The sequence below is a fragment of the Eumetopias jubatus genome, unplaced genomic scaffold, assembly GCF_037043125.1.
Source record: "Eumetopias jubatus isolate StellerSeaLion01/CBP00866 unplaced genomic scaffold, mEumJub1_p1.0 scaffold_13, whole genome shotgun sequence".
In the NCBI taxonomy this organism is placed as follows: Eukaryota; Metazoa; Chordata; class Mammalia; order Carnivora; family Otariidae; genus Eumetopias; species Eumetopias jubatus.
Window position 1 is genome coordinate 44,830,887 of NW_028274819.1, and position 27,426 is coordinate 44,858,312.

Consider the following 27,426-nt stretch of genomic DNA (forward strand, 5'->3'; position numbering starts at 1 on the left):
AGTGCATATAGTGAGTACATCTAGCTGATGATAAATACACGTTTTCTCCCCTCTTCCCGAAATGGTAAATCTGATCATCTTCATATATGAACTGAAAATATGGAAAATGTAAAGGGAGCAAATGGTTTGTAACTTTGTAAGTACTTATAGTATGGCATATTTTTCTGCTCATGAATATTATGTACTATAACCATTGTTTCTGTAGTCTAAAACATTTTCTTGGTGTTAAGAAACAAAAAACAAAAAACAAACTTCCTATTCATTCTTTTGAATGGCTCATTGTCACCCCTACTACATACACAGCTTAGCCATTTATATGCCTTTGTTGATCTCTCCATAGGAATGTCCTTTCCTGGGGCATCTAGCTGGCTCAGTCTCTGGGTTATGAATTTGAGCTCCATCTTGGGCAATGAGTTTACTTAAAAAAAAAAAAAAGTCCTTTCCTATTATCTCTTCATGCATGGATCCTATCTCTTCTTCAAGGCCCCAGGTCAAACAGCCATCCTCCCCCTTTCCTGCACCTTCTTCATCTCTTTAGTAACAATCTTTCCTATCTCTGACTTCCCACGGTGCATTATCTCTATCTCCTTATGACCTGGTTTGCTTTCCCTTTATTACTTACACATCTCATTAAAGTCAGTAGAACCCGCATATTAATAATGCCCGTACCTCCCCCAGTATTCTTACACAGGTCTTAATCTATAAATATATTTGCTGCATAGTGATAGAGTTCTTTTGGTGTTAATGTGATTTTTCTGTTCCTGCCATCAGGTGACAGTGCTCAAACCTTATAGTACAAAGAAATCCCACGCTTTAAAGTTAATTAGGATTCTGGGTCTGTGGCTTATCATATTTGTTGAGCAAGTATTCAACTAGAAGTCTATCTTCTTCTCTAAATAATCTTGTCTTAGCATGTTACAAGGTGAAATAATACAACCAAAGGAACTTATTTGTTCATTGCTTCTGTATAAAACTTCTCTCGGGGCACCTGGGTGGCACAGTCCGTCAAGTGTCTGCCTTTGGCTCAGGTCATGATCTCAGGGTCCTGGGTTCAAGCCCTGCATCAGGCTCCTTGCTTGGTGAGGAGTCTTTTTGTCCTCCCTCTGCAGCATCTCCCCCACCCACCCACCCTGGCTCAGGTTCTCTCTCTCTCTCTCCTCTCAAACAAATAAAATCTTAAAAAAAAAAAATAAAACTTCTCTTGATTTGTAATCTTTTTGGTGCGTATCGCAATTGATATTGTAGAAGATTTTCATTAGGGGTCTGAATCTTACCTCATTCAGTCAGGTAACATTTACAAATGATTGTGCAGTTTGTGATGATCTGAATCAATGGCATTACCTATTTAGACATATAGATGCTACCAATGCTCCCCATAGTAATATTTGATAGGTTAACTTTTTTTAAGCAAATGATGGTGATAGCTTTATTAGATTTTTAGACTTCCTTGCTTCTTCCCCTCCTTCCTTCCTTCTTTCCTTCCTTCGAATAACAGAACGAAATGAACTATAGGCCTCTCAAATCAAGGTAAAATGTTGTGATTCCAGTATGGAACAGAGTTTCCATATTTCATCTAAAATCTTTGCTGACATAATTCTTCCAATGTTTCCTGGAGATTTTCTGGAACTTGGACTAGGACTTATGAAGCAGAAGACCTGATTGGCCCACAGCAAGAACTACTGTTTGTTTTCCTATTAAGTGTTGGGCTTATTTGTAGGCAGGATAGAGTGAGCCAAATGAAACTATTGTAGATATAAATATATATAATAAATATGAAAATAATGTGTCTAAAGGGAGATTGGTGGAAACTCTATAGAATACCAGAGACTTTCTGTAGGAAATTATAGCTTCTAATTTGATATAGGGAAATGATTACTGTTTGACAGACCTCTCTAAATCTACCTTGGACCATAGAATTACCTCATTTGATTTTAGCTTACAGAAGAAAATTTTGACAATAAATCAAGATTGGTGAAGTTTTTGTTGTTTTGTTGCCTGAGGATTTTTTTGAAGTTTCTCCCTGAGAGTCCTTGTATTACAAAAATTCTGTTAGAGCACTCTTCTTAGAAATCCGCAAAGATTATTGGGAATTTCCAATTTAGCAGAATGTTGGCAATAATTTGGCATACTATGATAATAACCTCTGTTTCCCTTACGTCTCTGATACGTGAGTGTACTTAGAGGAGGAAGAAAATAGTCACTATCCTGTACTGTACAGCAAAACTCATCTTAGCATAAACCTGGGTTTGGAAAACACTTCGGTTATCACATGTGGGAGACTGAGAGTTTTTTCTCTTCCGAAATAAACAATGATTACAAGTTTTTCAAGAAAGTTCTTTCCGCAAGATCTGTTTTCATACCAAATTATTCAAACCAGGTCCTCTTGCTCTTTGCGTCCTCTGCTTGCAACGCCCCACCTACTCTTCCCAAAACTGGGGAAATCTTACTCATCCTAGATTCAACTCAAATGTCACCCGCTGGTGGAGGCTTTCCTCAACATGGCAGGCAGAGCTCCCTCTCTGCTCCTGCAGTTCACTGCGAGCAACCCGGTTTTTACGAGTATAGTGGGCATTTTCGGGCTGGTCTCGGCCCCAAGGTGTGAGCTTGGAGAGCGGAGACCGCCTCTTCCCCCCTCCCCCGCAACCCCCCCACCCCGGGTGGATCGTCCAGCGTTTGACACATGGTAGGCTCAGTGAAGTTGGATGACTGAAACTCTGTTAATTGGCGACCTTCTGCCCACAGGAGCAACATGCGACCCAGGTTCCTCTCGACGTGGGCCAGGCGGCCCAACTGCTGGAGTTTCAGCTGGCACCCGGGTTCCCGCCAAGCCAGCTTTTAAAAACAAACAGCCGCGGACACCCGGCCTCCGGACTACCGCCTTTCACGCATCCAGGTGGGTTAATACCCGCCAGCGGAGCCCGCAGTGGCGATTTCGGAGTTTGCTCAATTGAGGGAAAACTTTTCCCTGAGCACTCGGGGTCTCAAAGCTATTTCTCCAACTCTGGGCTGGAGACGCTGTCCGTTTTTTTCTAACGGTGACAGGAAGTCGAAGGAAAAACGTGGGACTCAAAGGTTTGAGGGTAACTCTACTCGCAGCTACTCAGACTTGAGGATTGCCTTTCAACCCCAGGCTAACGTCTGTGAGAGTAGGCGCCGGGCACTCCGAGACCCCAACCCCCAGGCACAAAGCCTAGCCCGAACCGCCGCTCCCTCAATTGCCCACACCCTTAGCGCCCCGCCCACTCCCGGGCGTCTAGCCGCCATTCTCGCGAGAACACGGCTAGCCTCGCCATTTCGGACTCCGGGCTCTCGCGAGAAGAGGCTTAAGAGCCGGCCTGTAACCTGCCCGGGCGGCTCTGCTAGTTGCAGCCGCTTTAGTGAGCACCGCCACGGACATCTCCGGAGGGATCCAATTGAGGAGGAAGCGGAGGTGTCCCTTGCCCCCGCCTTTGCCTAGGCCCTCCGTGGACACTCAAGAGGCACTGCAGGTTCGAGGGTGACTGGTCTCAGCTGGGGAACTCGGTGGGGGCGGCGCCGGAGGCTGGGCTTGGCTGGGCGAAGGAAGAAGGGGGCGGAGGGCGAATCTGGGCTTGAGCGCCGGGCTGCTGTGGCGGTGGTCTGGGCGTCCCAGACCCTGCTAAGAGACCGTGGGTGGGGTTCTGGGCTCCTGCAGCCGGCACCTGATTCGGAGAGGAAGGGGTGGGACTTGGGTTTTCTGGATGCTGTTTTTGGGTTGGGAGTCCGGAGGCCTTTCCTCGGGGATGAAGGCGCTACTACCCTCCTCAACCCTCCTTCCCAGGACTGAGCTACCCCCTGCCCCGCCCCTTTTTCTGTCACCGCTGGGCTAACGACTTCCTCAGGAGGGCGCATCACAATAAGGGATAGAGTAGCAGGTAGTCTCCCTTTGGGTGAAGAGTGAGACTCCAGTCATGTGCTGCGTGGTTTTATGCTGTAGCAGTATCACGTATTGTAAAGCTTTGTTTTCCCAAAACCTGCGCAGAAAAGCTGCCTATTTTTTTCTTCTTCAGATGCAAATCTCCTAACACCCTTTTTTCTCGTTAACGGGGTGCGGGAAGACGAGACATCATTTGGTAATTTGTTAGTGTGGGGGCAAGGAGACCATCCTTGGGTCTCGTAGGTTTCGTACAGTAGTTGTCAGTATTTAGAGTCCATGATGAAAAGTCACTAATCCACACTTGCTAAAGCTAGAGCCTCACTTACTTGTCTTTTGGTGCACTTAGCATATAAAAATTAATTTAAAATTTCTTAATCTTTAAGAGTCTTCATGCTTTTTGTTTAAATTAATCTCAACGAAACAACCCAATATATCGATTTTATTTGGACAATTAGGCATTCCCCACTCCCCCCCCACAAATTTAACCAAGAATTTTTAGAAAGGGGGTTAAAGATAAATTTTGAATGAAATAGACTGTAGAGATTGGAATAAGAGGTCTAATGGAGGAATGCAACCATAAGGACTAAAAAAAAGTTTCTGTGCTGGAGACACGGTCCAGGACTGAAGTCCAAGCCTTGAAAAATGAGGACTGCAGTTGTCATTTGAATGTAAAGTCGAAAGCGGTAGAAAATCAAGCGGTAGACTTGATGGTGATTAAGACCTAAAAAGTGCGTGAGAATTATTTTTGGTGTAAATATGTTTTATAAATTTCCCAAAATTTCTCAGAGTTTGACCTATCTACTCTTGTTATATATAAAGAGAAAGTTAAGAGGGGAGAATCTGAAGCATGGAGTTAACATAGTGCTCAATCAGGAAGGTTTTTAGTGTCTCAGTGTTCTTGAGTTTTTTTCACCTTTTTTTCCTCACTCCCAGAAAAGCTTTCAGATTGGCTTTTTACCTTTATGTCACCCTTCACCAGTCTGAATTTTTTTCTTTCTTACCCTTTCTTCTAAGCCTTGTAAAAAATTTTTATTATTGAGTTGCAAACCAGCAAGATCTGCTTTGTGGTTTTTTACGTTTAGGTGACTTGGTGAAGTGTGAGAGTGAGCTGGAAAATATGCACCTTTCATAGGAATATGTTATGAATAGCAAATTCACATGCCTTCAGGTACTAGGCAGATGAAAATGAGTGAACTGCACTAGAGAGTTTATGCTTTATCTCAGAGGGACATCCGGTTATCACGTCCACCTGATTAGTGCCATACATGAATGTGGGCCTAGTTTTCAGCCTTCTTAATAGAACGCAGGAAATCTAGATTTTTACTTGTAGTCTCTTGATTGTTAAAAATATTGACAACTACTTAAAACAATTAAAAATAACTTAATGTGGCCCAACCAAACCCAAGCCTATCAGTAGTTGTATCCTGCTTTCCAGTTTTGGACCTCTGTTATAGGTCAGAATGAATAAATTTTACAACTGGAAAAAAGATTTAAAGCAAATATGCCAATTAGTTTGGAATTTCAAACCTAGGAGGATTTGAGAAAAATGTCAAATTGAAAACAGTAGGTAAGTTTAATAACCAAATTTAACAGCTTTGAAGTATAGTATGGCAAATGGAATTGGTACTTTTTTAATGTTTTAACTATGGAAACAAAGAAGAAACTTCTCAGTATTTATGGTTTAATAACTAAGGGTTCTGAGCAAAGCTAATTTATAGGTATCTTGTAAGGAAATTGATTCACCTAGAGGCCCCTTACTGTACTTGCAATTAATACGTGAAATTAAATTCAGGAGACCCTCTATAACTCATCTGTAGTTTTGAGTGTTTATGGTTGCTCTGCCATCCCACATTGTCTTCCCAGTCATTGACTTTCACTGGAAGCAATATTAGTTTCTTGGGTTCTGTTCCTGGCAGATGGGGTGAGGGGAAGATGTATAGAAATAAAAAGAAATGGGATGGGGAGAGTGTAATGTGAAGACTCATGTTCCTCTTCTTTGCATTGTACATTAAAAAATTGAGTTAACTAGTTAAGAATAGTTATTTGGACTAAACACGGTGCATTACACATAGAGCTTAGTGATATTTGTAGAATTGAATCCCGTGGATTAAAGCACATTTACCCATTAGTGGGAAATACTTTAATCACATAATCCGATTCATATTTAGTTGGACTGAGGGGGATGGAAGTTTAGAGGTCAGACCAAGAAAGAAGTGGACCTTAGGCATATTGAAGGCAAGGTGGGGAGTCTTTGCAGGGGATGAGGGTGAGAGAGGAGACTAGGTGAGGGAGAGAGTTTTGAAAAGGAAGATAAAATGGTGAAGTACCCTTTCATCTACTGTGCAGTTTTACAAAGAGCTCTACCTTTTACAGCCAAATTTACCATAACTCATACAAACACTACAGAGGATATTGGTTTTTCATGCGGACCTCTTGGGTAGTTTGCAGACTTGATTTTCTTTTAACTCAGTCTTCTCAGGTCAGACTAGTCCATTATCTCTTCATCCAATCCCTCCTCCTCTCTATAGTATAGGAAGTGAAAACAGGAGATATGTATTATGTTTGTGAGGTGTTGCTGTTTGAAAGTTTTAAAATCATTCTGAAGAATCTGTTGTATACTTGTGGAGATTATGTTTGTTGAAGGGGGAAACATCATTTTTCCCTCCCCATGTTTCTACCATGACTTGTAAAGTTACTCTTTGAAGTAGCTCTCCCTCCGCCTTTTTTTTTTTTTTTTTAAACCCCCAAGTGCCTTCCCAAGAAAGCATTAGGTGAAGTGAGGAGAAGGGATTGAGTGTGTTTTTGCTCAGTGCTTTTTGGTTCTGTTTTTGGAACTCCCAAGTTCTTAGGATGTACATTTTCTATTTGTCTGTATGGTAGATTTATCTGAGCAGGCTGGGCCCTATGAGGGAAAAGGAAATGGAATATCTACAAATCTAAGTAAGTTTAATTTACATTTGAAGTAATAGAAGCTTTTTTGGCCACTGGTTTTAGCTGTATTTTTATCTTTGTTTGACTCCTGTGTTTTGTTTCTTTGCTTGGTTATGAACCCACAGTAAGGGAGGAAGACATACTTACAGGTGTTCATTAATGAAGAATTATTTAAGATTTTTTTTTCTTCTTTTGGATAGAATGTTTGTTAGGGTTCAAGCTGATGTTACATTTCTCCTCCTATGGCTTGCTCTGGTTTACTTTGGCATCCTTGAAACCCACTTCTTGCTAAGCAGGTAGCAATCTAGAGCACAGAGATGGAAGGCAATCAGAATTCAGAGATCCTCCCTGGGAGAGGATTAAGAGGTTAGTAGATGTTAGTCGTAGGTGATGGCAATACAGTGAGCTGAGTACTAGAAACAGCATGAACTTGATCATAAAAGAAGAAAGATTTTATGTGGAATACGAGACCTTATGTCACAGTAGATTGCTAAAGATCAGTAAGATGCTAAAAGATATCTTTGCCCGTCAAAGCATCTTTCTTTGCCCTTAATTACTAGTTTATATTTTTCTGTTTGAAAATGTAAAATATCTGGCACTTATTTTTGTCTTTATAGTTGAAATGAATTATCTATTAATATTTTTGGTCACAAATTGAAATTAACATTTAGTATTTGGCTGGGGATGAGTCTCATAGTCAATCACTGAAGTACTTGATTAGAAAGTATGAATAACACTTTCCTGAGGTCATTTTAAATTGTAAACATACTTCTCTGCTTGTAGTACCCTATTTGGGATCATTTAGATCTGGATTTAAAGCCAAATGTTAGCTCTATGAGGTTACTTAACCTCTATGAACCTTTGTTTTCTTACATGAAAAACGGGGAGAGCGCACAATTGTCATGAGTTTGAGAATGAAATAAAATATGTAAAAGTGCTATGTAGATAGTAAAGTGAATATCACTTCTTAGCACTTTGTTCTGTGTTTATGCTCAGAAAATAGCCAGTGATCTTGAAACACACCCATCAGGTAAATTTACTTCTGCATCCAGCTATCTCTTTTGGAGGGAAACAAGTTCAAATGGCTACTTACAGCCTTGCCATATGACACTTCCACTAGGAATTAGAAATGTTTTTTTCTTTTTCTTTATTCTAGTCAACATTGAACAATAGAAAGCTCTTTTTCTTGCTTTTCATGTTGGCATCCATTGACTAATAGCTGGTATTCTATGTAATTTGAATGCCAGGTAGAATAGTAGCAAAAAGAGAAGGGAGAATACACTGGAGAGATGGTTTCACATTTTTAAAAATCATCTATTGGGATACTGTTGTTTACTTCTAAATGTAAAATTATTTTTATTTGGATTGTTTCCCTTTTGTTTCTTTGACTGTTAACTGTTATAGCAGGTGAGTAGGATATTATCCTATGTTTATTATTTGTAGATTACATTAAATCTCACCTTAAAAATAAGCTTTAAAGTTCACATACCTCAGAATATGAATCTGAGATTTCAGGTGCAAAATTATGCAACAAGTATTTTTATAATTTTCTTATTCTTGAATGGTCATACAAATAGTGCTGTATTATTTTAAAGGTAATTATTTCATTCAGGGCAATGTGCTTTATGGAGTGCAAGATTGAATTTGATGTTTCTTACATCTAGAGAGCAAACACAATCTGCTCTGTCCTTTTGGTTCCTCATTTGTTAGAGTTTTCTTAAAGAAGTTCCTGTAAGATGGTAACTGTGGAGCACTATTGTTTCCTTCTTATTGAGTATTCCAAATTGCCTGAGTTTCTCTTTTGAAAAAGAAAGTCAAGTTATTAGAAAGTAGTGGAATTATAAAACCATAATACACAAAGTACTTTAAATCATTAATACTCTAATTTTTGGAAGAGTAGATTAAACCCTCTTACCTGATTTTGATAGAAGTTACTGGCTGGTAGTAGGGAAGCTGAAAATAGAATATAGATCTGCAAGTCTCCTGATTTTGAGTGGTTTATTTCAGTTATCTCCCTAATGGGCTGTATGTACTTCTGGGAGTGTATGGAAAACTTATTTGTTGTGCCAGTTGAAGGAATAAATAGAACTTCCATTTATATATATTTAAAATAATCCCTTTTTCATTACCATTTTTTTTGTTTAGTATATATTACTGGTAAGACAGTATATATACATTATTTATATACATGTATATATGCAACTGTTAAGTTAGTTGAACTCAAAACATTAAGGGAGAAAGTGTCATATTTTAGAAGAAAAGTGGTGTGACATCTTTGATCATTGCTTTCATTTATCATTCATCAATCAGTGAATGATATTTAACAGCAGTCTTGAACACTTGTTGGTTTTGAAATTGTAAGAGTACTTTGAAAATTACTTCTAAAAATATATTTTTTGGAGTAATTTCTTTCTGACTATAAAACTATAATGCATTGCATGCAATTTGGGACATTAAGCAAAGAGCAAGGAAGAAAAAAAATGGCACTGTAATCCCGTGGCCCAATGATAATTGCTTCCATCCCCTACCCCCCCCCCAAATTGGGATCATTCTGTGTGTGGTGACTTTAAATTTTTATTTTGAGAAAGTAAAAGAAAATTTGAATGATAGAACAGATACATAGATATAAAAATTAACATTTCTTTCCTTCTCCTTTCACTCCCCTTCTATCATCAGAAATGCTTTGATGAACATATTTTTTAGGATAAAGTTAAAAATAGGGGTTCTGTGCCAAAGTGTATGATACCCTGCAAGTTTTACAATTTATATTCCCACGAACTTGAGTAGTCATTTTCTCTGTACTTTAGCCATCACTGTTTGTCATTAAAACCAACCAATCAACAAACCTTTGACAATTTGATAGGTTAAACATCTCAGATTTAACTTGGGTTTCTTATATTACTACTGAGGTTGAATATTTCCGCTTTTTTGGCCACTCATATTTTTTTTTTTTTATAAATTGCTAGTTCATGAACTTTGCCCATAGTGTTGAGGTATTTTAATATGGATATATAAATATTCTTATGTATTTAAGATTTTAATTCTTTATTTTGTATTGTAAAACTTCTTATAGTTTTTCATTTCTATTTTATTTGTTTGAATTTTTATGTGGTCTAACCTAATGCTTCTTGAAGCCTGTGTACAATCCTAATTCTGATCTCTAATGTTGTTTTCACCAGTTTTTCTTGAGCATGTTAGCATAAATTGGCTGGCAGCACATTCCTGTTTCTCAGACTAGCAGTCTGTCTTGATGGTGTTTTTCCTTGATTTGAGGCTTAGAAATTCCTTCCTTATTCTGAGAGTCAGGTAATTATTCACTTATATTTTCTCCTTGATTTTTTTTTTTTTATGGTTTTATGTTGTACTGTGAAGTTTTTAATGTGGAATTTGGGAGAGATAAAACATGAAGAAGGAAAGGATCTTCTCAAATAGTTAAAGTAGTTAATTGTTTTGGAACCTGTCTATCTAACCTTGAAATCTGTCTATAACCCAGCTATCTTTCTCTTAGTGATTTGAAATGCTACCACTAACACTTTTATTTTTTGGGTATAGCATTTTGATGGGTTGTATATTAAATTTGAGAGACTGTATAGTATGGTGGAAAAAACACTGATTTTGACTACAGAGATGGGTGTCTGTGTCTTGGTTTATTATTCATTATATGATGTTAGGTAAATAACATAATCCCTTTAAGCCTAAGCCAATTTCTCAATTTTTTAAAAAGACACCTCTTGTCTTAGAGGATTGATATGTGGATTAGCATAGATAATATATATGAAAATCCAACTTATTATCCAAGGTTCCCTGAATTAGGTGCATCTAGAAGACCCTGTGCCTCAATCCTACTTGAAAAATCTCACTAAATATTTTGCTAGAGTTCACTTAATGCTGAAACATATTTAATCTACCACCGGTCTGGTAAACTTCCCCAAGGAGGATGGCTTTGTCTTTTTCTTTCAAGAACCCATTTTGGTATGTCTTGGTTATTACTTACTATTCTAGATGGAGGTATTTAATAAGAGGTGAATGAATTTGAGTGACATGGCAATCCTTTTTATTGCTACTAAATCTGCAATTACATTTATAATGGACATCTACCATTTATTTGAATAGAACCAAAGAAACATTAAATGGTGCATTTTAGAACATGGTAGTAGTAGGCCTTTTAATTATTTATTTAGAATATATAAAATACATGGTTCAAATATCAAAACTATATAAAAAGAATACTCAAAAGTCTTGCTTACATCTGTATTGGTTTCACCCCATTCCCTGTAGATAACCATTTCTATTAGTGTTTTGGTTATCCTTCTAGAATTATTTTTGCAAAAATAAACAAATATATGTATATTTGTATTTATGTGTATGTATATATTTATATTTATTTATTTTATTTACAAAAGGTAACAAACCGTGTACCGTTCATCCTGCCCCTGTAGATAACCATTTCTATTAGTGTCTCGGTTATCCTTCTAGAATTATTCTTGCAAAAATAAATATATTTATATTTGTATTTATGTGTGTACATATATTTATATTTATTTAATTTATTCACAAAAGGTAACCGTGTACTACTTGTTCTTCACTCGTTTTTCCCCCCCATGTAACAATGTATCTTGGATATTAATCCATAAGAGCACATGGGAATCTCCCTTATTCTTTTTGTTTTGTTTTTTTAGAGATAGCGTGCACCAGTGAGGGGGGAGGGCCCCGGCAGTGGGAGAGGGAGAGAGAAAGAATCTTAAGCAGGCTCCACGCCCAGCTTGGAGCCTGAAGCAGGGCTCACTTTCATGACCCTGAGACCATGACCTGAGCCAAAATCAAAAGCCAGATGCTTTTTTTAAAAAATTTATTTATTTATTTATTTATTTATTTATTCATGAGAGTCAGAGAGAGAGGCAGAGGGAGAAGCAGGCTCCCCGCCTAGCAGGGACCCCGATGTGGGACTCGATCCCAGGACCCTGGGATCACGACCTGAGCCGAAGGCAGACGCTTAACCATCTGAGCCACCCCGGCGCCCCGAGAGCCAGATGCTTAACAGACTGAGCCACTCAGGTGCCCCTCCCTTATTCTTTTTTATTTTTATTTATTTTTAAAATTTTTTTTATTTTTTAAAGATTTTATTTATTTATTTGACAGAGAGAGACACAGCAAGAGAGGGAAAACAAGCAGGGGGAGTGGGAGAGGGAGAAGCCGGCTTCCTGTGGAGCAGGGAGCATGGCAGAGCAGGGAGCACGATGCGGGGCTTGGTCCCAGGACCCTGGGATCATGACCTGAGCTGAAGGCAGACACTTAACCACTGAGCCACCCAGGCGCCCCCCCCTTATTCTTTTTTATATATGTATAGTATTGCATTGTGTAGATGTACCACATTTTATTCATTTAGCCTTTGCTGATGCACATTCAGACTGTTTTTAGTCTTTTGCCATTACAAATAAGGCCACAGTGAATTTATTTTGAATATTTTGATTAGTATTTGTGGAGCTGTATCTTCAGGACAGATTCTTACAAGTGGGGCTGGTAAGCATTTGTATAATTTACATATTGCAAAATTATTCCCCATGGGGGTTATATCATTGTTTTTCATTAGCAGTATATGAGAATGCAGAGAATATCTGGTTTTCCACAGTGGTCAAAATTGGAAGTGATATCTTGCATTTTTTTTATGAGTTGGGTTGAACATACTTTCATAGGTTTAAGGCCCTTTGCCTTTATTTTTCTGAGAATTTCCCACGTCTTTTGTGAATCCTCTATTTTGGAGGGGGGAGCTTATCTTTTTTTTTCTCTCTTTTTAAAGAGTTCTTTATATAGTAAAAAGTATTTAAGTTTTGTTATTTCTGCTGTTTTTTGCAATATTGTATGATTTCAACTTTTACATTTAGATAGCTGATTTTTTGGAATTTATCCTAGTATTTGTGAGGTGTGGATTCAGTTTTATGTTTTCACAAATGTTTGTTTATCCATTTGTCCCGATACCACTTATTAGTGTCTGTCTTTTCCTCAAGTGATTTGAGACACTACTTCTTTATCATACATCAAATTTTCTTATGTTTTAGGGATCTGTTTCTGAACCTTTTCTTCTCTTCTGTTAGTTTGTCTATTCATATGACAGTACAACTGACATCTAGTTTTTGAAATAAGCCTTAATCTCTGAATATATGAAAATTTTATTTTATGAAAGTTGAACACTACCTGTAATATTAGACACAAAGATAAATTGTGTGTATGTGTGTGCAGGTATTTTGTCTCAAGGCAAATTTTAGATTCCTTAATCTAATAAAAGATTCCATTTAGAGGAAAATAACTTTTTTTTGGGGGGGAGGCGCTGATCACAGGAAGCACAGCTTCCAACTGTGCTGGCATATATGGTAGTTAACGAGCTACATACTGCTCTTTAAATTTAGATTAATTAAAATGGAAAATTAAAAATTTCCTCAGTTGTAGTACATTCTAAGTGCTTAATAACCACATATGGCTAATGGCTACTTTTCAGACAGTGCAAAAATAAAACATTTTCATTATAACGCAAAGTTCTGTTGGATAGCACTGTAGTCTAGAACTTGAATCATACTTAGGGTCTTTTCTGGCCTATTGAATTGATGGCAGATAAACAAGCAAAAATCTGAAAGGAATACAAGGTTATGGTAATAATGAACAGGGCAAAATGGAACAGCATAATAAAGGTTATATAAAGAAAATATGTAAAAAAAAAAAGAAAATATGTAACTTATTTTAAAAGCCTCACAGAGTAAAAAAAAAGAAAACATTGTTTAAAATTATGTTTAAGGGGCGCCTGGGTGGCTCAGTTGGTTAAGCGTCTGCCTTCGGCTCAGGTCATAATCCCAGGGTCCTGGAATCAAGCCCCACATCGCATTGGGCTCCCTGCTCCGCGGGAAGCCTGCTTCTCCCTCTCCTGCTTGTGTTTCCTCTTTCTCTGTGTCTCTCTTTGTCAAATAAATAAATAAAATCTTTAAAAATAAAATAAAATAAAATTCTGTTTAAGGGGTAATGGAGGAAAAAAGAAAACATTGTTTAAGAGTCTGACTTTGTTTAAAGGATGCTGGTTCTTAGGAGTTGAATGTAATCTCCTTTGTTTTAGGCACTTCATCAACTTATTGGACATTTGCGTTATATTAAATTTTATCTCAAGGTGATTTGTCTCAATTGAGATGCTTCCAGTTTTGAAGGCAAAATTTGGTCATAGAAGAAAAGGAAAAAGGAACATACGCATAGAAAACAAAACTTAAGAGTTTTTTAGAATATAAAAATCGTGTCTTTTAGTGAGTTTTAAGAATTTAATACTGTAAACAGCATCTAATTCTTTACAGTGCTATCCATGTAATGCAGGTAATTAGAAAATGGGTAACATGGAAAGATTTTCAAACATTTATTGATCTAAGATGGGATAAAACAAAAAAATGAAACATTTCTTGAAGTGTTAATGCCTTGAATAAGAAGTCAGCAAAATTTGAATAGAAATTCTATAAAGTTAGTTATCTCAGAGATTTTATCTGTGGGTCACCTCTGGAAGATCAAGGGCTGAATGTGAGTTGACTTTGGAAGTCTTAGGTTTTGGTGGGATTAGATAAGGAAGCCCTTTAAAGACAAAGTTCCCTACTTTTGATGGGAGTTCCATGCAATTTTATTAAATCTGTGAGTATCTCTAGCAGTTAGCAAAATGCCTGAAGAGGTGCTAAGGACTTAATGAATAGATTTTTTTTTTTAAAGATTTTTATTTATTTATTGAGAGAGAGAGAGAATGGTAGAGAGCATGAGAGGGAGGAAGGTCAGAGGGAGAAGCAGACTCCCTGCTGAGCAGGGAGCCTGATGCGGGACTTGATCCTGGGACTCCAGGATCATGACCTGAGCCGAAGGCAGTCGCTTAACCAACTGAGCCACCCAGGCACCCTTATTTTAAGATTTTATTTGTTTATTTGACAGAGAGAGAGGAGGCGAGAGAGGGAACAGAAGCAGGGGGAGTGGGAGAGGGAGAAGGAGGCTTCCCGCTGAGCAGAGCGCCCAACTCAACCCCAGGACCCAGGGATCATGACCTGAGCCGGAGGCAGACGCTTAACGACTGAGCCACAGAGGCGCCCCATTAATGAATAGATTTTGAATAAAAACATAAATCGATTAAATTTGATATCATGGAGCTAGTTACACAAAATTTAGTCACATATAATCTAGTATAAAAATATTCTGAATGAAGTTCTCAACTTTATTTACTTGCCTTACTTTTACCTCAGCCAGTCAGAAAAGGACAAGCCTTGACACTTGATAGTCTTCTGTGAAATTGATAGGCAGCTTTGAGGAATATCTTGGGGAAACTTACAGGTCATTTGATAATATTATTTAAAATGTTTTCAAGGATGTTTCTTATACTTTCCCTCCTTTAACCCCACTTTCTTAGTGTATATTTCCTAAGAGCAAGTATTGGTATTTGAAATTGAATTGTTATAATTTTTCACATTTGAGGGTGGGATTCACATGATTGCTGCTGTTTACCATAATTGAAACATGGATATAATTATATACTGTTCTTTTTTAAGACAAGCAACTAAGTTAAAGACTGTCCAAAAATCTTCATAATTTGTATTTTCACTCTACTAGTAGATTGTGTTAAATGTCCTTCACTTTCTTTCGTCTTCATTTAATTGAAATTGAAAAGATTTTGTAAAAGCTTACATACAAGTTGTACTAAGCTGTGGGAACACAAATATGAATTATACTTTGTTCTTGTCCTCAAGGATCTTACAGTTTAATGGGAGACATGTAGCAGAAACATTCTACCAATGCATAATGATGGGGTTTAGGACATGCTACCTGAAAATATGGCACCTTGGCATATTGAATACTTTAAGCTGAAGGAATTTGAGAAACAGCATGGACAGGATGGACTTTCTGACCTGCCCCTGAAGCAGGTCAGAAAACCCTTATGAGAGGTGTCCTCCCTTTACCCTGGGGAAAGGAGCATCCTTAGTTCTGAAGATGAAGAGACAGGAATCTGAGGAACAGGAACAGGCCTTGCTAGTAAGTTTCCCTCAGTTTGCTACACTTAGCTCATACTCTTACATCTTTCCAGGCTTTCTTTTTTTTTTTTTTTAAAGATTTTATTTATTTATTTGACAGAGAGAGACACAGCGAGAGCAGGAACACAAGCAGGGGGAGTGGAAGAGGGAGAAGCAGGCCTCCCGCGGAGCAGGGAGCCCGATGTGGGACTCGATCCCAGGACCCTGGGATCATGACCCGAGCCGAAGGCAGACGCTCAACGACTGAGCACCCACCCAGGCTTTCTACTCTTCATCAAATAAAAACAAGAGAACACTCAGATTTAATCATTTCTTCAGGTTTTCATTTCCTTATGAAGGCTCCCATGTCATATAAAACTTACATTAAATTAGTCATATGCCTTTCTTCTGTTAATCTGTCTTTTGTTACAAAGGTCCCAGTTGATAACTTAGAAGGGCAGAGGAAAAACGTATTTTTCCTCTTCTACAATATGTATTGACCATATTTAAGCAGTAAGAAACCAAAAACAAAACTACACTTAAGCAGTAAAATTAAACAGGGAAGAAATTTCTATAACAGTGCTTCCTCCAAATACTTTATTGTAGATCTCCCCTCCATATTATCATTATGCAAACAGCATGTGTTATATTCAAATAGTATAAGGAATACAATGAAAAGTCTCTCATTCCAGTCTTTCTGCAGAGGCAACTAGGCATAAGTTTTATGTGGTATTTATAGCCATTTTAAAAACATATGCACACATGGGTGATCACACATGGGTGGGTGATTATTTATTTTTAAAAGTAAGCTCTATGCTCAACATGGGGTTGAACTCACAACCTCAAGATCAAGAGTTGTATGCTCTACTGACTGAGCCAGCCAGGTGTCCTGTTTGTGTATATATTTAAAAAAAAAATACTGAAATACATAATGCACATTTGTACCTTGCTTTTTAGTATAACAGTATATCTTGGAATATTTTCCTTATTAGTGTATGTACTGTCTATCTCATTTTTACTGGTTTCATGATATTGTGCAGATTTTTAACCAATTTTTTAAAGATTTATTTATTTTTTTTGAGGGAGAGTGGGGAGGGGCAGAGGGAGAGAATCTTCAAGCAGACTCCCCTCTGAGTGTGGGCCTTGATCTCCCCACCCATGAGATCATGACCTGAGCCAAAACCAAGAGTTGGACACTTAACTGACTGAGCCACCCAGGCACCCCTAACCAATTGTTTTTGATGAATATTTAGATTGATTCTAGGTTTTTGCTGTGACAAATCTGTGAAGTCAAGGAAAGAAAAGAGATGTATGCATCTTGTGTGTATGTGTGTGTGTTAGTATAGTAGTGTGTATAATTAGAACAAGGGCTGAGCAGAATCTTAAGGTTTTAGCATAACACATAGATAGAATGTATTGGACAATGTGGCAAACAGACTCTAAGGTGGTTCCTATCGTCCCTGCCTGCTGGTGTTCATGCCTTTGTGTAATCCCCTACCCCAGAGCATGAGCAAAATTGTGATTTTCTTTTTTAAGAATTTATTTATATATTTGTTTGTTTATTTCGGGGGGAGAGAGAGCAAGAGATTGAGAGAGAGAGCGCACAAGCAGGGGGAGGGAGAGGGAGAAACAGACTCCCCGCTGAGCAAGGAGCCCCATGTGGGACTCGATGAGCGAAGGCAGGTGCTTAACTGACTGAGTCACCCAGGTGTCCCGTGATTTCCTTTTAACCAAAAGAATGTATTAGGTGGCGCCTGGATGGCTCAGTTGTTGGGTGTCTGCCTTCGGCTCGGGTCATGATCCCGGGGTCCTGGGATCGAGCCCTGCATTGGGCTCCCTGCTCTGCGGGGGTCCTGCTTCTCCCTCTCCCACTCCCCTTGCTTGTGTTCCCTCTCTTGCTCTCTCTCTGTCAAATAAATAAACAAAATCTTAAAAAAAAAGAATATATGAAGGGTAATGAGATGCTCCCTGATTATATTGCGTAAAACTCCATTTTGCTAGCTTGTTTGCTATCTCTCCATCATTAGTTTTGAATCCTACAACCATGAGGAAATGAATTGTTACAATCTCAGTAAGCTTGGAAGTGCATCTTTAGTTGAGCCTCCATATGAAGATCTAGTCATGTTTGACACCTTCATTGTGGTCTTGCAGAGGACCAAGCTAAACTATGCCAGATTCCTGACAACAGAAACTGAGAAAATATGTGTGTGTTGTTTTAAGCCATTGGGTTTGTGGTAATTTGTTATGTAGCAGGGAGGCTTTTCTCTCCAAAAGAGAGAAAATTTAAAAAATTTTAAGCTTGGATACAGCAAGAATATTATGATAAAAATAACTGAAGGAATTTTCACAGAGTCTTTAGAAACTAGGATGATTGGTTCTTCCATACATTAAAATTTACTTTTAAGCTAACAATGAAATAATTGTTTTCATTTAAGTACTTTAAAGACATAAGGTTTTGATTTAGCTCTTAAAACTGTTATTAGCAATTGTGTCAATACATAGCTCTTTGATGACCCTGAATAGTCTAAGGGTTTTGTTTGTTTTGTTTTGTGTTTTAGAGAGAGAGAGGGAGGGGCAGAGGGAGAGAGAGAATCTTAAGTAGGCTTCACGCCCAGCTTGGAGCCCTACAGGAGGCTCAATCTCATGCCCCGAAGTCAAGAGTTGGGCGTTGGACTGACTGCACCACCCAGGCACCCCTTTCTAAGGTATTTTTGATGTTAAGTAGAACAGGGAGGGTCAGTTCCCTGGAGAAATTAAGAAAATTCAAAATGAGTAGAAATATCCCTAATCATTCATCCCCTGCTCATATGTTGTGATTATTTTGAGTTTGTTTGGAACCAGGACATGGATGATAACCATATTCATCTTTTTTATTCCAACCATCTAACACATTATAGGTGTTCAATAAATGTTGAGCAACTACCTAGGAATTCTCATTGTCTTCTGTGATCTCAAAAGGCAAATAGAAGGTCATGAATGAGCTAATGAAATATTATGCAAATTTCGCTTTCAGTAGTCTACAATAGAAAGTCAGCAATGTCCCCAGCACTATGTTATTATATAAGGTTTCCTGACCCATCTGTTTTTTAAAACAATTTGATTGGCAGTTATAGGTAATAGATAAAATAATGGTAATGAGAACTGTGTTGTTTTCTTCACATTTAAGGAAATTGAGGGTTTGGAGGTTAAGAAGCTTATACAAAGTCATTACAACTAGTTGTATCTGATTCCAAAACCTTTTTGTCTTAATCACTTACTATTGTGGCAGAAGTAGAAAAGTTCCCACCAGTTTTCATTATCAAAAGTTTATGTGTATCTTATGGCAGTGGGAAGATACCTATTGATTAAGTATCCTTGGGATGGTAATGGGGGCAATATGATTTATGTTTTTTGATTAAAAATGTGTTTAAGTATGTCATGCTAATATGTTTGATAATTATAAGTATTAACCATCTCTACTTGTTTTTCTTTTTTCTTTTTAAATTTCTTTGTAAATTTACATCCAGTAAAATTCTCTGGTGTATAGATCTTATGAATTATTTTTTTCTTTAACTCACAACCCTGAGATTAAGACCTGAGTTGGTATCAAGAGTCAGATGCTTAACTGACTGAGCCACCCAAGGTGCCCCCAGGTCTTACAAATTTTGACAAAGGCATACAGTTGCATAACTACCACCACCACAATCCAGATACAGAACAGTTCCATCAACTCCCCCGCCCCAAAATTAAATTGTGCTGTCCTTGGCTGTTCTGTTCTATATCCCTATCTTTCTGAGGGTGTTATAGAAATGGAATCATCTGTATGCAGCCTTTGAGACTGTCTTCTTTAGCTTACCGTAACGCTTTTGAAATTGCATTTTGTTGAGTGTATCAGTAACTCCAATTTCTTAAATGTTGTATCATTAGATGCTGTCCTACCTGTGTCTACAGATTCGTTCATTTTTTCCCCTCAGTCTTTCTCTGTGTTCTTTGGATCGGATAATTTCTACTAATCTATTTTCAAGGTCCCTTATTTTTTTTTCTCATCTTGTCTGCTATTGTGCCCATCTAATTGCAATTTTCGTTTTAGTTCTTGCTCTTTTCAGCTAGAGCTGAATTTTTCATTTTTTGGTAGTTTTTCACTTCTCTATTGGGATTCCCTGTCTGCCAGTCACTAAGACCCCCTTCTTATTTTATTTTTTTATTTTTTATTTTTTTATTTTTATTTTTTTTAAAGATTTTATTTATTTATTTGACAGAGAGAGACACAGCGAGAGAGGGAACACAAGCAGGGGGAGTGGGAGGGGGAGAAGCAGGCTTCTCGCGGAGCAGGGAGCCCGATGCGGGGCTCGATCCCAGGACTCTGGGATCATGACCTGAGCTGAAGGCAGACGCTTAACGACTGAGCCACCCAGGCGCCCCCCGCTTCTTATTTTAGTTCTTTGAATATATTCCCTTAATTGTTTACATATAAGGTTTGAAGTCATCATTTGCTAAATCCTAAACCTGGACCTACTTGGAGTCATTTTCTATTGATTGCCTTTTACTTTATTATTTCTTTGTATCTCATCATTTTTGGCTGAAACCAGGGCATTGTAGTGTTCTCCTGAGCATTGGTTTTTTTGTTCTAGTGGTCCATTAACTTGCCTGGACTCAATCTGCAAACATTCTTTCTCAGGCAGTGTATACTGGCTGATTATCTGTGCTCAGTTCTTACTTCTTCCAGCTATTTGTTTTTCAGTTTGGTCTCTTGGGGAGTGGGTGGAGGAAAGTTCTCTTCCACCTGTGTAATTTGGTGGTTAGCCAAAAATTTGGGCTGAGATTACATTCAGATTCTGGAGCTCACCCTCTGTGTGGTTCCTCTACTTCTGGGTATTCCCTCTTAATTTCTAGCTCCTCTGCCGCTGACACCCTAAGCTAGTAAGGGCTTCAACTTTTGCTGCTTGGGCTTTGAATGGTTGGGGAATGCACTCATTTTAAAAAACATCAAACTCATAGATCTTATGCCCTGCAGCTTTCAAGGGTAAATGCCTCTATTTTATTGCAGAGGCTACTTGGGGTCTCCCTTTCATACACGTGTAATTTAGCTGAGCAGATTTTATGCTCCAGTTTTGGGTCAGTACCTCTGTGTGGTTCTTTCATTCCCAGTATGTCTGACTTAAATTTCCAGCTGCACTTCCAGCTCTGAAGTGTTTTCTCTACTACTTTGAGCTGTATGCTGTCTGGTTTCCTTCGCCATATTTGTAGGGCATGGGAAGGGCACTCAGCATAAAAACTTCCCTCTGAACTCACAGTTCTGTTCCCTTTCAGAATACACTCTGCTTTCACTACTTTGTGCTTGGGACATTTGCCAGTGCTTTTAACCTGTAGTTTAAAAATATTTTATCCAGATACAAATCATTGTTATCTGCAAGGGGCTCACATGATCACTCACTTGGCTGCCTTTGCAGGAGGTTTCTTTTCGCCCCTCTGGTGTACTTTTCTTTTGAAAGTTGCTTCTACCTCTTCTTTTTCTTTCACAATTATCTGTAGAGTATTCACTCTCTCCAGCCTCTCCACTTCTTGATGTAGTTGAAATATCTTCTGCATATTTGGCTTTCTCTGCAGCTGAAGGCAGGCCTTGGCTCCTAGCCCTGGCATCACTCTGTGATTTTGTTCTTTTCATTGTTGTCCCTCTTACCTATCAGGTCTTTCTCTCCAGTAACCACCACACTTGAATTACTTCGTTTGCAAAGTTTGAGAGAGAAAAACAATTTCATGTTAATAGGAAAGAGCTCATATAATGACAGTAGTTAGAGTGAGATCTCAATAGGATGGACAAAGCCAAAGATGGCCGAAGTTAAAAAAAAAAATGAAATCTGCTGGCAATAGGAGCAAACATATGAATTTCTGTGTACCTAGCTTGCTACATTGGAAAGAACATGGGCTTTCTGTTAGACGATTCTAATCTTAGCTCTAAAATCTCCTCATCTGTGAAACAGGATTATAATATTAGGTTGTTGTGAGATTTAAAAAGGAGAAAATTAGACTTCCTAGCTCATTGATACATAGTAAAGACGGAATAAATAGTTTCTATATGCTACCCTTTAATTAATTAATTTATTTATTTTTAAAGATTTTATTTATTTATTTGACAGAGAGAGACATAGCGAGAGAAGGAACACAAGCTGGGGGAGAGGGAGAGGGAGAAGCAGGCTTCCCGCGGAGCAGGGAGCCCGGTGTGAGGCTCGATCCCAGGACCTTGGGATCACGACCTGAGCCGAAGGCAGACACTTTAACGACTGAGCCACCTAGGCTCCCCTATATGCTACCCTTTAAAAAAAAAAATCCTATGGATCATTGCCATTAATTAATACTACCTGGAAATAATATCCCGAAGGCCGCTTATTTATTTATTGTAGTCCTGAAGATTCTATTCCCCCATCTGCCCTTTTTAAGATGGTAATATCCAAGAGAAGAGAAGTTATCAATTGCCTTTTTCCTAGCTTTTGGCAGTCTCCCGAATGCATGTCCCTAGCCAATAGGCCAAGTTGTTCCAGCCTCTGTACAGATTATTTCTAAATTATTTAGAATTTAGGTTATTTCTGTCATACCTAAAAATAGCAATGAACTGTGACATGTTTTCTAAGAACTTTTGTTTCCAGTAATCCAGTAATTATTTTTTTGATGGTTACAAGATCCATACAATAATAAACTTTAGTTTGCCTTATATGAAGTAGACATTGGGGAGCCAAGAGTCATATTTTATTTTATTCTTTTTAAAGATTATTTATTTGAGAGAGTGAGAACAAGCATGCATGCGCACACACAAGCGGGAAGGGAGGTGGAGAGGTAGAGGGAGAAGGAGAAGCAGACTGCCCACTGAGCAGGGAGCTTGACAAGAGGTTTGATCCCAGGACCCTGGGATCATGACCTGAGCCGAAGGCAGACACTTAACAACTGAGCCACCCAGGCACCCAGATAGATGTTAAAGTTTTAATGAAGGCAGCAGCCTTATGAATGAAAAGGGAGAGGGACGCCTGGGTGGCTCAGTTGGTTAAGCATCTGCCTTTGGCTCAGGTGGTGATTCCAGGGTCCAGGGATCAAGCCCTACATCCGGCTCCCCGTTGGGCAGGGGAGCCTGCCTCTCCTGCTCCCCCTGCTTATGCTCTCTCTGTCAAATGGGTAAATAAAATCTTAAAAAAAAAAGAGAGAGAGAGAAAAGGGAGAGAAGGAATCAAAAGAAAGTTTTGAAGTAGACTTGATGTTGGGAAGTAAGTCAAGGATGACTTCAGGGTTCTTAGTGGATAGAGATGACACTAGCTGATGTGGGAAGCCAAGATAGAGTCTGACATTGTTGAATTTGGGGTGCTTATTGAAGAATTCAGGTAGAGATCATGAAAACAGAGTGTAGGTAGTATATATAACCTGGTGTTCCCAACGGTTTGGTCCTCATGGTTTTGTCTTCTGTCCCCCTGGACCCAGCAAATGATGATGGAATCCTGAAGAACACCCAGACTTTAATGGGCATGAAAAGTTGGGGTAATAGTGCAACAACTATGTAAGTAGGAGAGAGACACAGGAGTAAGTGGTATATGGAGCCTTTAATTGAAGTTTTTTTACCTTACTAGGGTGAGTTTTGGAGCACAGGAACAATGTCCAACTTACTTTAGCATCTTAAAATAGATTAGTAACTGTATTTGGTGTTCCATAAGTTCTTGAATGAATGAATGAAATAAAATATAATGTCACCAACTATGGTGCTGAGATTGGTTAAGATAGATTATTAGACATTTCAGGAGCAGCTCTTTCTGCCCATGGGTCCTGTCTCCATGCTTTAATAAAACCACCATATTGCACCAAAAAAAAAAATTATTAGACATTTCAAAATAGTGTATAATGTGTGACATTTGCCTTTTATCTATTTGTAGTTTTATCTGTAGCTTATTGATAACATTTGAAAATATAGGAGCACATATAGGCAAACACGGGAATATTTTTTCCAGGTATCTCAAAACGTGGAATTTCACTCGTTTTTATCATGTTTGTAGCCATGACTATTGGCAGTAAGGATTGGGGAGAAATCTTTCACATGGTGATACCCAAGTTTTAATGACAAATGAAATGTAAATATGATTTTCCAGTTGACCTTTTTGATAGCTTTCATCTGAAATTCTTTACTTTCTTGTGTCGAGCTGTAAAATACGTGCTTATTAATTTTAATAGGATTGATTAGTAAGCCATACTGGTATTTCCTTTCTGCTAGATACATGGTACCCACTGTAAAATGCTGGAAAATGTGGATCTGAATTTACCTTATGCATTCTTTGTGGTTGTATTTTTTTAGTCACTTCCTCCTGTGGTTTAGGATCATTCTTCTCTCACTGGACATCTTTGGATATCCATAGAGGGTGTGCCTTATAATAGTTAAGCGTTAGGAGGAGATAAAATGCTCTTGTAAAGAAATGTTAATGCCTGAAATAGCTTACTGGAAGACCTATAAAGTAAGGAAAAAATGTTCTAAATCTCATTCTACACGTGCTAAGCCTCTCTACATTTTTCTTTTTCCTTTTTATCAATTTTTCTTTTTTTTTTAAAAGATTTTTTATTTATTTGACAGAGAGCGAGAGAGACAGCGAGAGAGGGAACACAAGCAGGGGGAGTGGGAGAGGGAGAAGCAGGCTTCCCACTGAGCAGGGAGCCTGATGCAGGGCTCCTTCCCAGGACCCTGGGATCATGACCTGAGCCAAAGGCAGACGCTTAAACCAACTGAGCCACCCAGGCACACCGACTCGGACGTCTGAAGAGTTTCTTATTTTAGTAAATACATTTTAATTTTTATAATTAAAAACTGAAGTGAGATTGAGATTTTTTGTTTTTAAAATAATTTTATAGTTTTTATGTTTATCTGATATCTGATTGATTTTAATTACTCAGTGATCCTTAAAGAAACAGGTCTCCTTTTCCAGGAGCATTCGGCAAATAAACTGTGTGGCATTTGCTGGCTATTTGAGTTAGCCATTGTACCATTCTCCCCCTTCCCCTTTTCTGTTTTTTTTTTTTTTTTTAAGTTTATTTATTTAAGTAATCTCTAAACCCAGTGTGGGGCTCTAACTCATGACCCCGAGATCAAGAGTCTCATGCTCTTCCAGTTGAGCCAGCCAGGTGCCCCCCTTTGCTATTATTTTGATAGACCATTGATCTTATATATTTATATATTTATTATATTAAAGTGTTCACTTATTGTAAGATTTTCTTTTTTTTTTTTTTTTAAGATTTTATTTATTTGACAGAGAGGGGGAGAGAGGCAGCGAGAGAGGGAACACAAGCAGGGGGAGTGGGAGAGGAAGAAGCAGGCTCCCCGCCGAGCAAGGAGCCTGATAGGGGGCTCGATGCCAGGACCCTGGGACCATGACCTGAGCCGAAGGCAGATGCTTAACGACTGAGCCACCCAGGTGCCCCTATTGTAAGATTTTCAGTTGTTTTTGGAAAGAAAGTACTAATTAACTATGAAGAAAAAATTACCAGATAGCAAAACAGTTTCTCCAAAGTGGAAATATTTTTTTATTTTTTATGTTCTTTATGGAAGTATTTCTTTTTTATGAGCTCTGAGATAAACTCACAATTTTAATAAGTTTACCTTTGGCATTTTTTGTGAGATTGTACTGGAATTTTTTATGAAACTCAGTAAGTATAGAATTTTCCCAGTTCTGGATTCCTTTTGACTTTTATGCATAACTCCCCCACCCTTCCCTCTATCAAATCCATCTTAGAAAAGTGTATAGAAAGCATACAGAATGGGTGTCAGGAAACCTGGGCTCTGGTACAAATTATAGAACTTTGTTCTAATTGTTTTACCTCATTTGGTTTTTCTTTTGGTGTTTGCAGTCTCTGAACATCAAATTTCATCTATTTCCAAACAAAATATTCCAGCCTGAGCATTTTTCAAGATCAAGACTTGATTCTGTATTATAAATTCTCACTGTTCTTTATAATCCTGCCATTTGCCAACATTGTGACCATTGACAAAGTTACTAAACTACTGAGACTGTTTTCTGTTTGTGGTGATTGTGAAGATTAAATTGGATAGTGGAATATACTTCAAAATACTTAGTTCAGGTATTGTGTAAAGCTGTTAGTTTTCTTATAATTTTATGACTATAATAGAAATAACAGTCACAAGTCTCATAAAAAGTCATGAAGTATATGAATCAGATCAATACAATATTTTTGTGGTAATTACAACATAAGGAAACATCATGATGTTACAGTCGTTTATTTTTAAGCCCACACTAAGTTTCTATTCAGGGTCTTTTAACTTGATTAAAGAAATAACAACTTTGTTACTTGGTTTTACTAGATGCTTTGTTAAGCATCTTAAAAAACTTTTAGTAATTAAATGTATTCCAGGTGAAATTTTGTCTGAAAGAATAATTCTGTGGAATTGTTTTGCCTTTTTTGTTTCAATATTAATGTTTGGAAGCATGAGATACCCAGATGGCAGCTAAGGATATTTAGTATATGTGCTGCCGAAGTGAGCACGGCAGCTAAGGATATTTAAATATAAATGGCACTCTATTAAACTGATGCATAGAGAGTAGCAGATTTAATAGAAGAATCAAATGAAAAGTACCTAAAAAGACTTCTGGTGTTTATTTTAATCTCATTTGTGGCCTTTTTTATGTCTAGCATTTTATAATCCTGTTCATCACTTTAAAAATATGTCACAGTAATGCCAAAGTATGTAAAATTCTTGACTATTTTATTTTGCGTGGAATAGATTTAAAGGTCAACACTACTCTTTTATGTAGGTTATGGGTGCTACATATGTGCTTTCAGAGCAGTAGTGTGAGGAAGCTTGAAGTGGGATGGCAGGACGGCCTCATCCTTATGACAGTAACTCCAGTGATCCAGAGAATTGGGATCGGAAATTGCATAGTAGACCTCGTAAACTTTATAAACATTCAAGGTAGGTAGAAAATATGTATTTCACATATCAAAGCTCTGATAAAATTGACTTTTATAAAGAATCAAACTGCATTTGGTTGTGGCAAGTCCTGTCAGAGGATGGGGGCTGGTTTACAAAAAATAATGGATGTTTGCATTTCTCCTTAAACTTTTATAGAAACATTTCTTTTTAATCTTTTTATATTTGTATTTATTTGAATTTTTGTTTCTGTTTCTAAATAATGTTAAAATCTCCTTAGTTGACCCCATGAATAAATGCTGTAATTAGACTGTGAACTCTGGCAAGACAGGTTAGTTCTTTGTATTTAAAACTCTCTAATCAGAATTTTTGTGTTCTAAATACATTGTGTGTGTAGATTATACATAATTTACAGGCTATGTCCTATTGTCTTGTCATCCTAATACTAATGGGAAAATCAGTCTTTCTGCAGTGATTCTACTGGTTCATTTAAAGTTTGATGCATTAAATGAAATTCATCTCAAAAATTTCTGCCCATTTATATATTATGTGTAGAGCTTTCATTTTGTACTGCATGACTTAGTGAGGAATACCTCATATAGAATGCTTTATGATTTGATATTTTAAGGTGTTAATTAGCAGCTCATAAACCTTACACATTACAGGTATGTAAGCATGTTTTCATAGAGTATTGTGCTTTTGTAAAT

General features: G+C 37.9%; 1 protein-coding gene across 4 annotated transcripts in view; it reads left to right on the plus strand.

Annotated features, from left to right (window-relative positions):
- Positions 1-3,336: 3,336 nt before the first annotated feature.
- Positions 3,337-27,426, plus strand: part of BTBD10 (BTB domain containing 10) — a 76,965-nt gene continuing 52,875 nt past the window's right edge. For 2 of the 4 annotated variants that reach the window (XM_088017941.1, XM_028116765.1), the window contains exons 1-2: positions 3,337-3,488; positions 26,604-26,761. In XM_088017941.1, coding sequence (XP_087874067.1) covers positions 26,661-26,761 — 101 coding nt within the window. In that variant the 5' untranslated portion in view covers positions 3,337-3,488; positions 26,604-26,660. Of the gene's footprint in view, positions 3,489-25,680; positions 25,912-26,603; positions 26,762-27,426 lie in introns of all 4 variants that reach the window. The other 2 variants (XM_028116766.1, XM_028116767.1) reach the window with 2 other exon arrangements.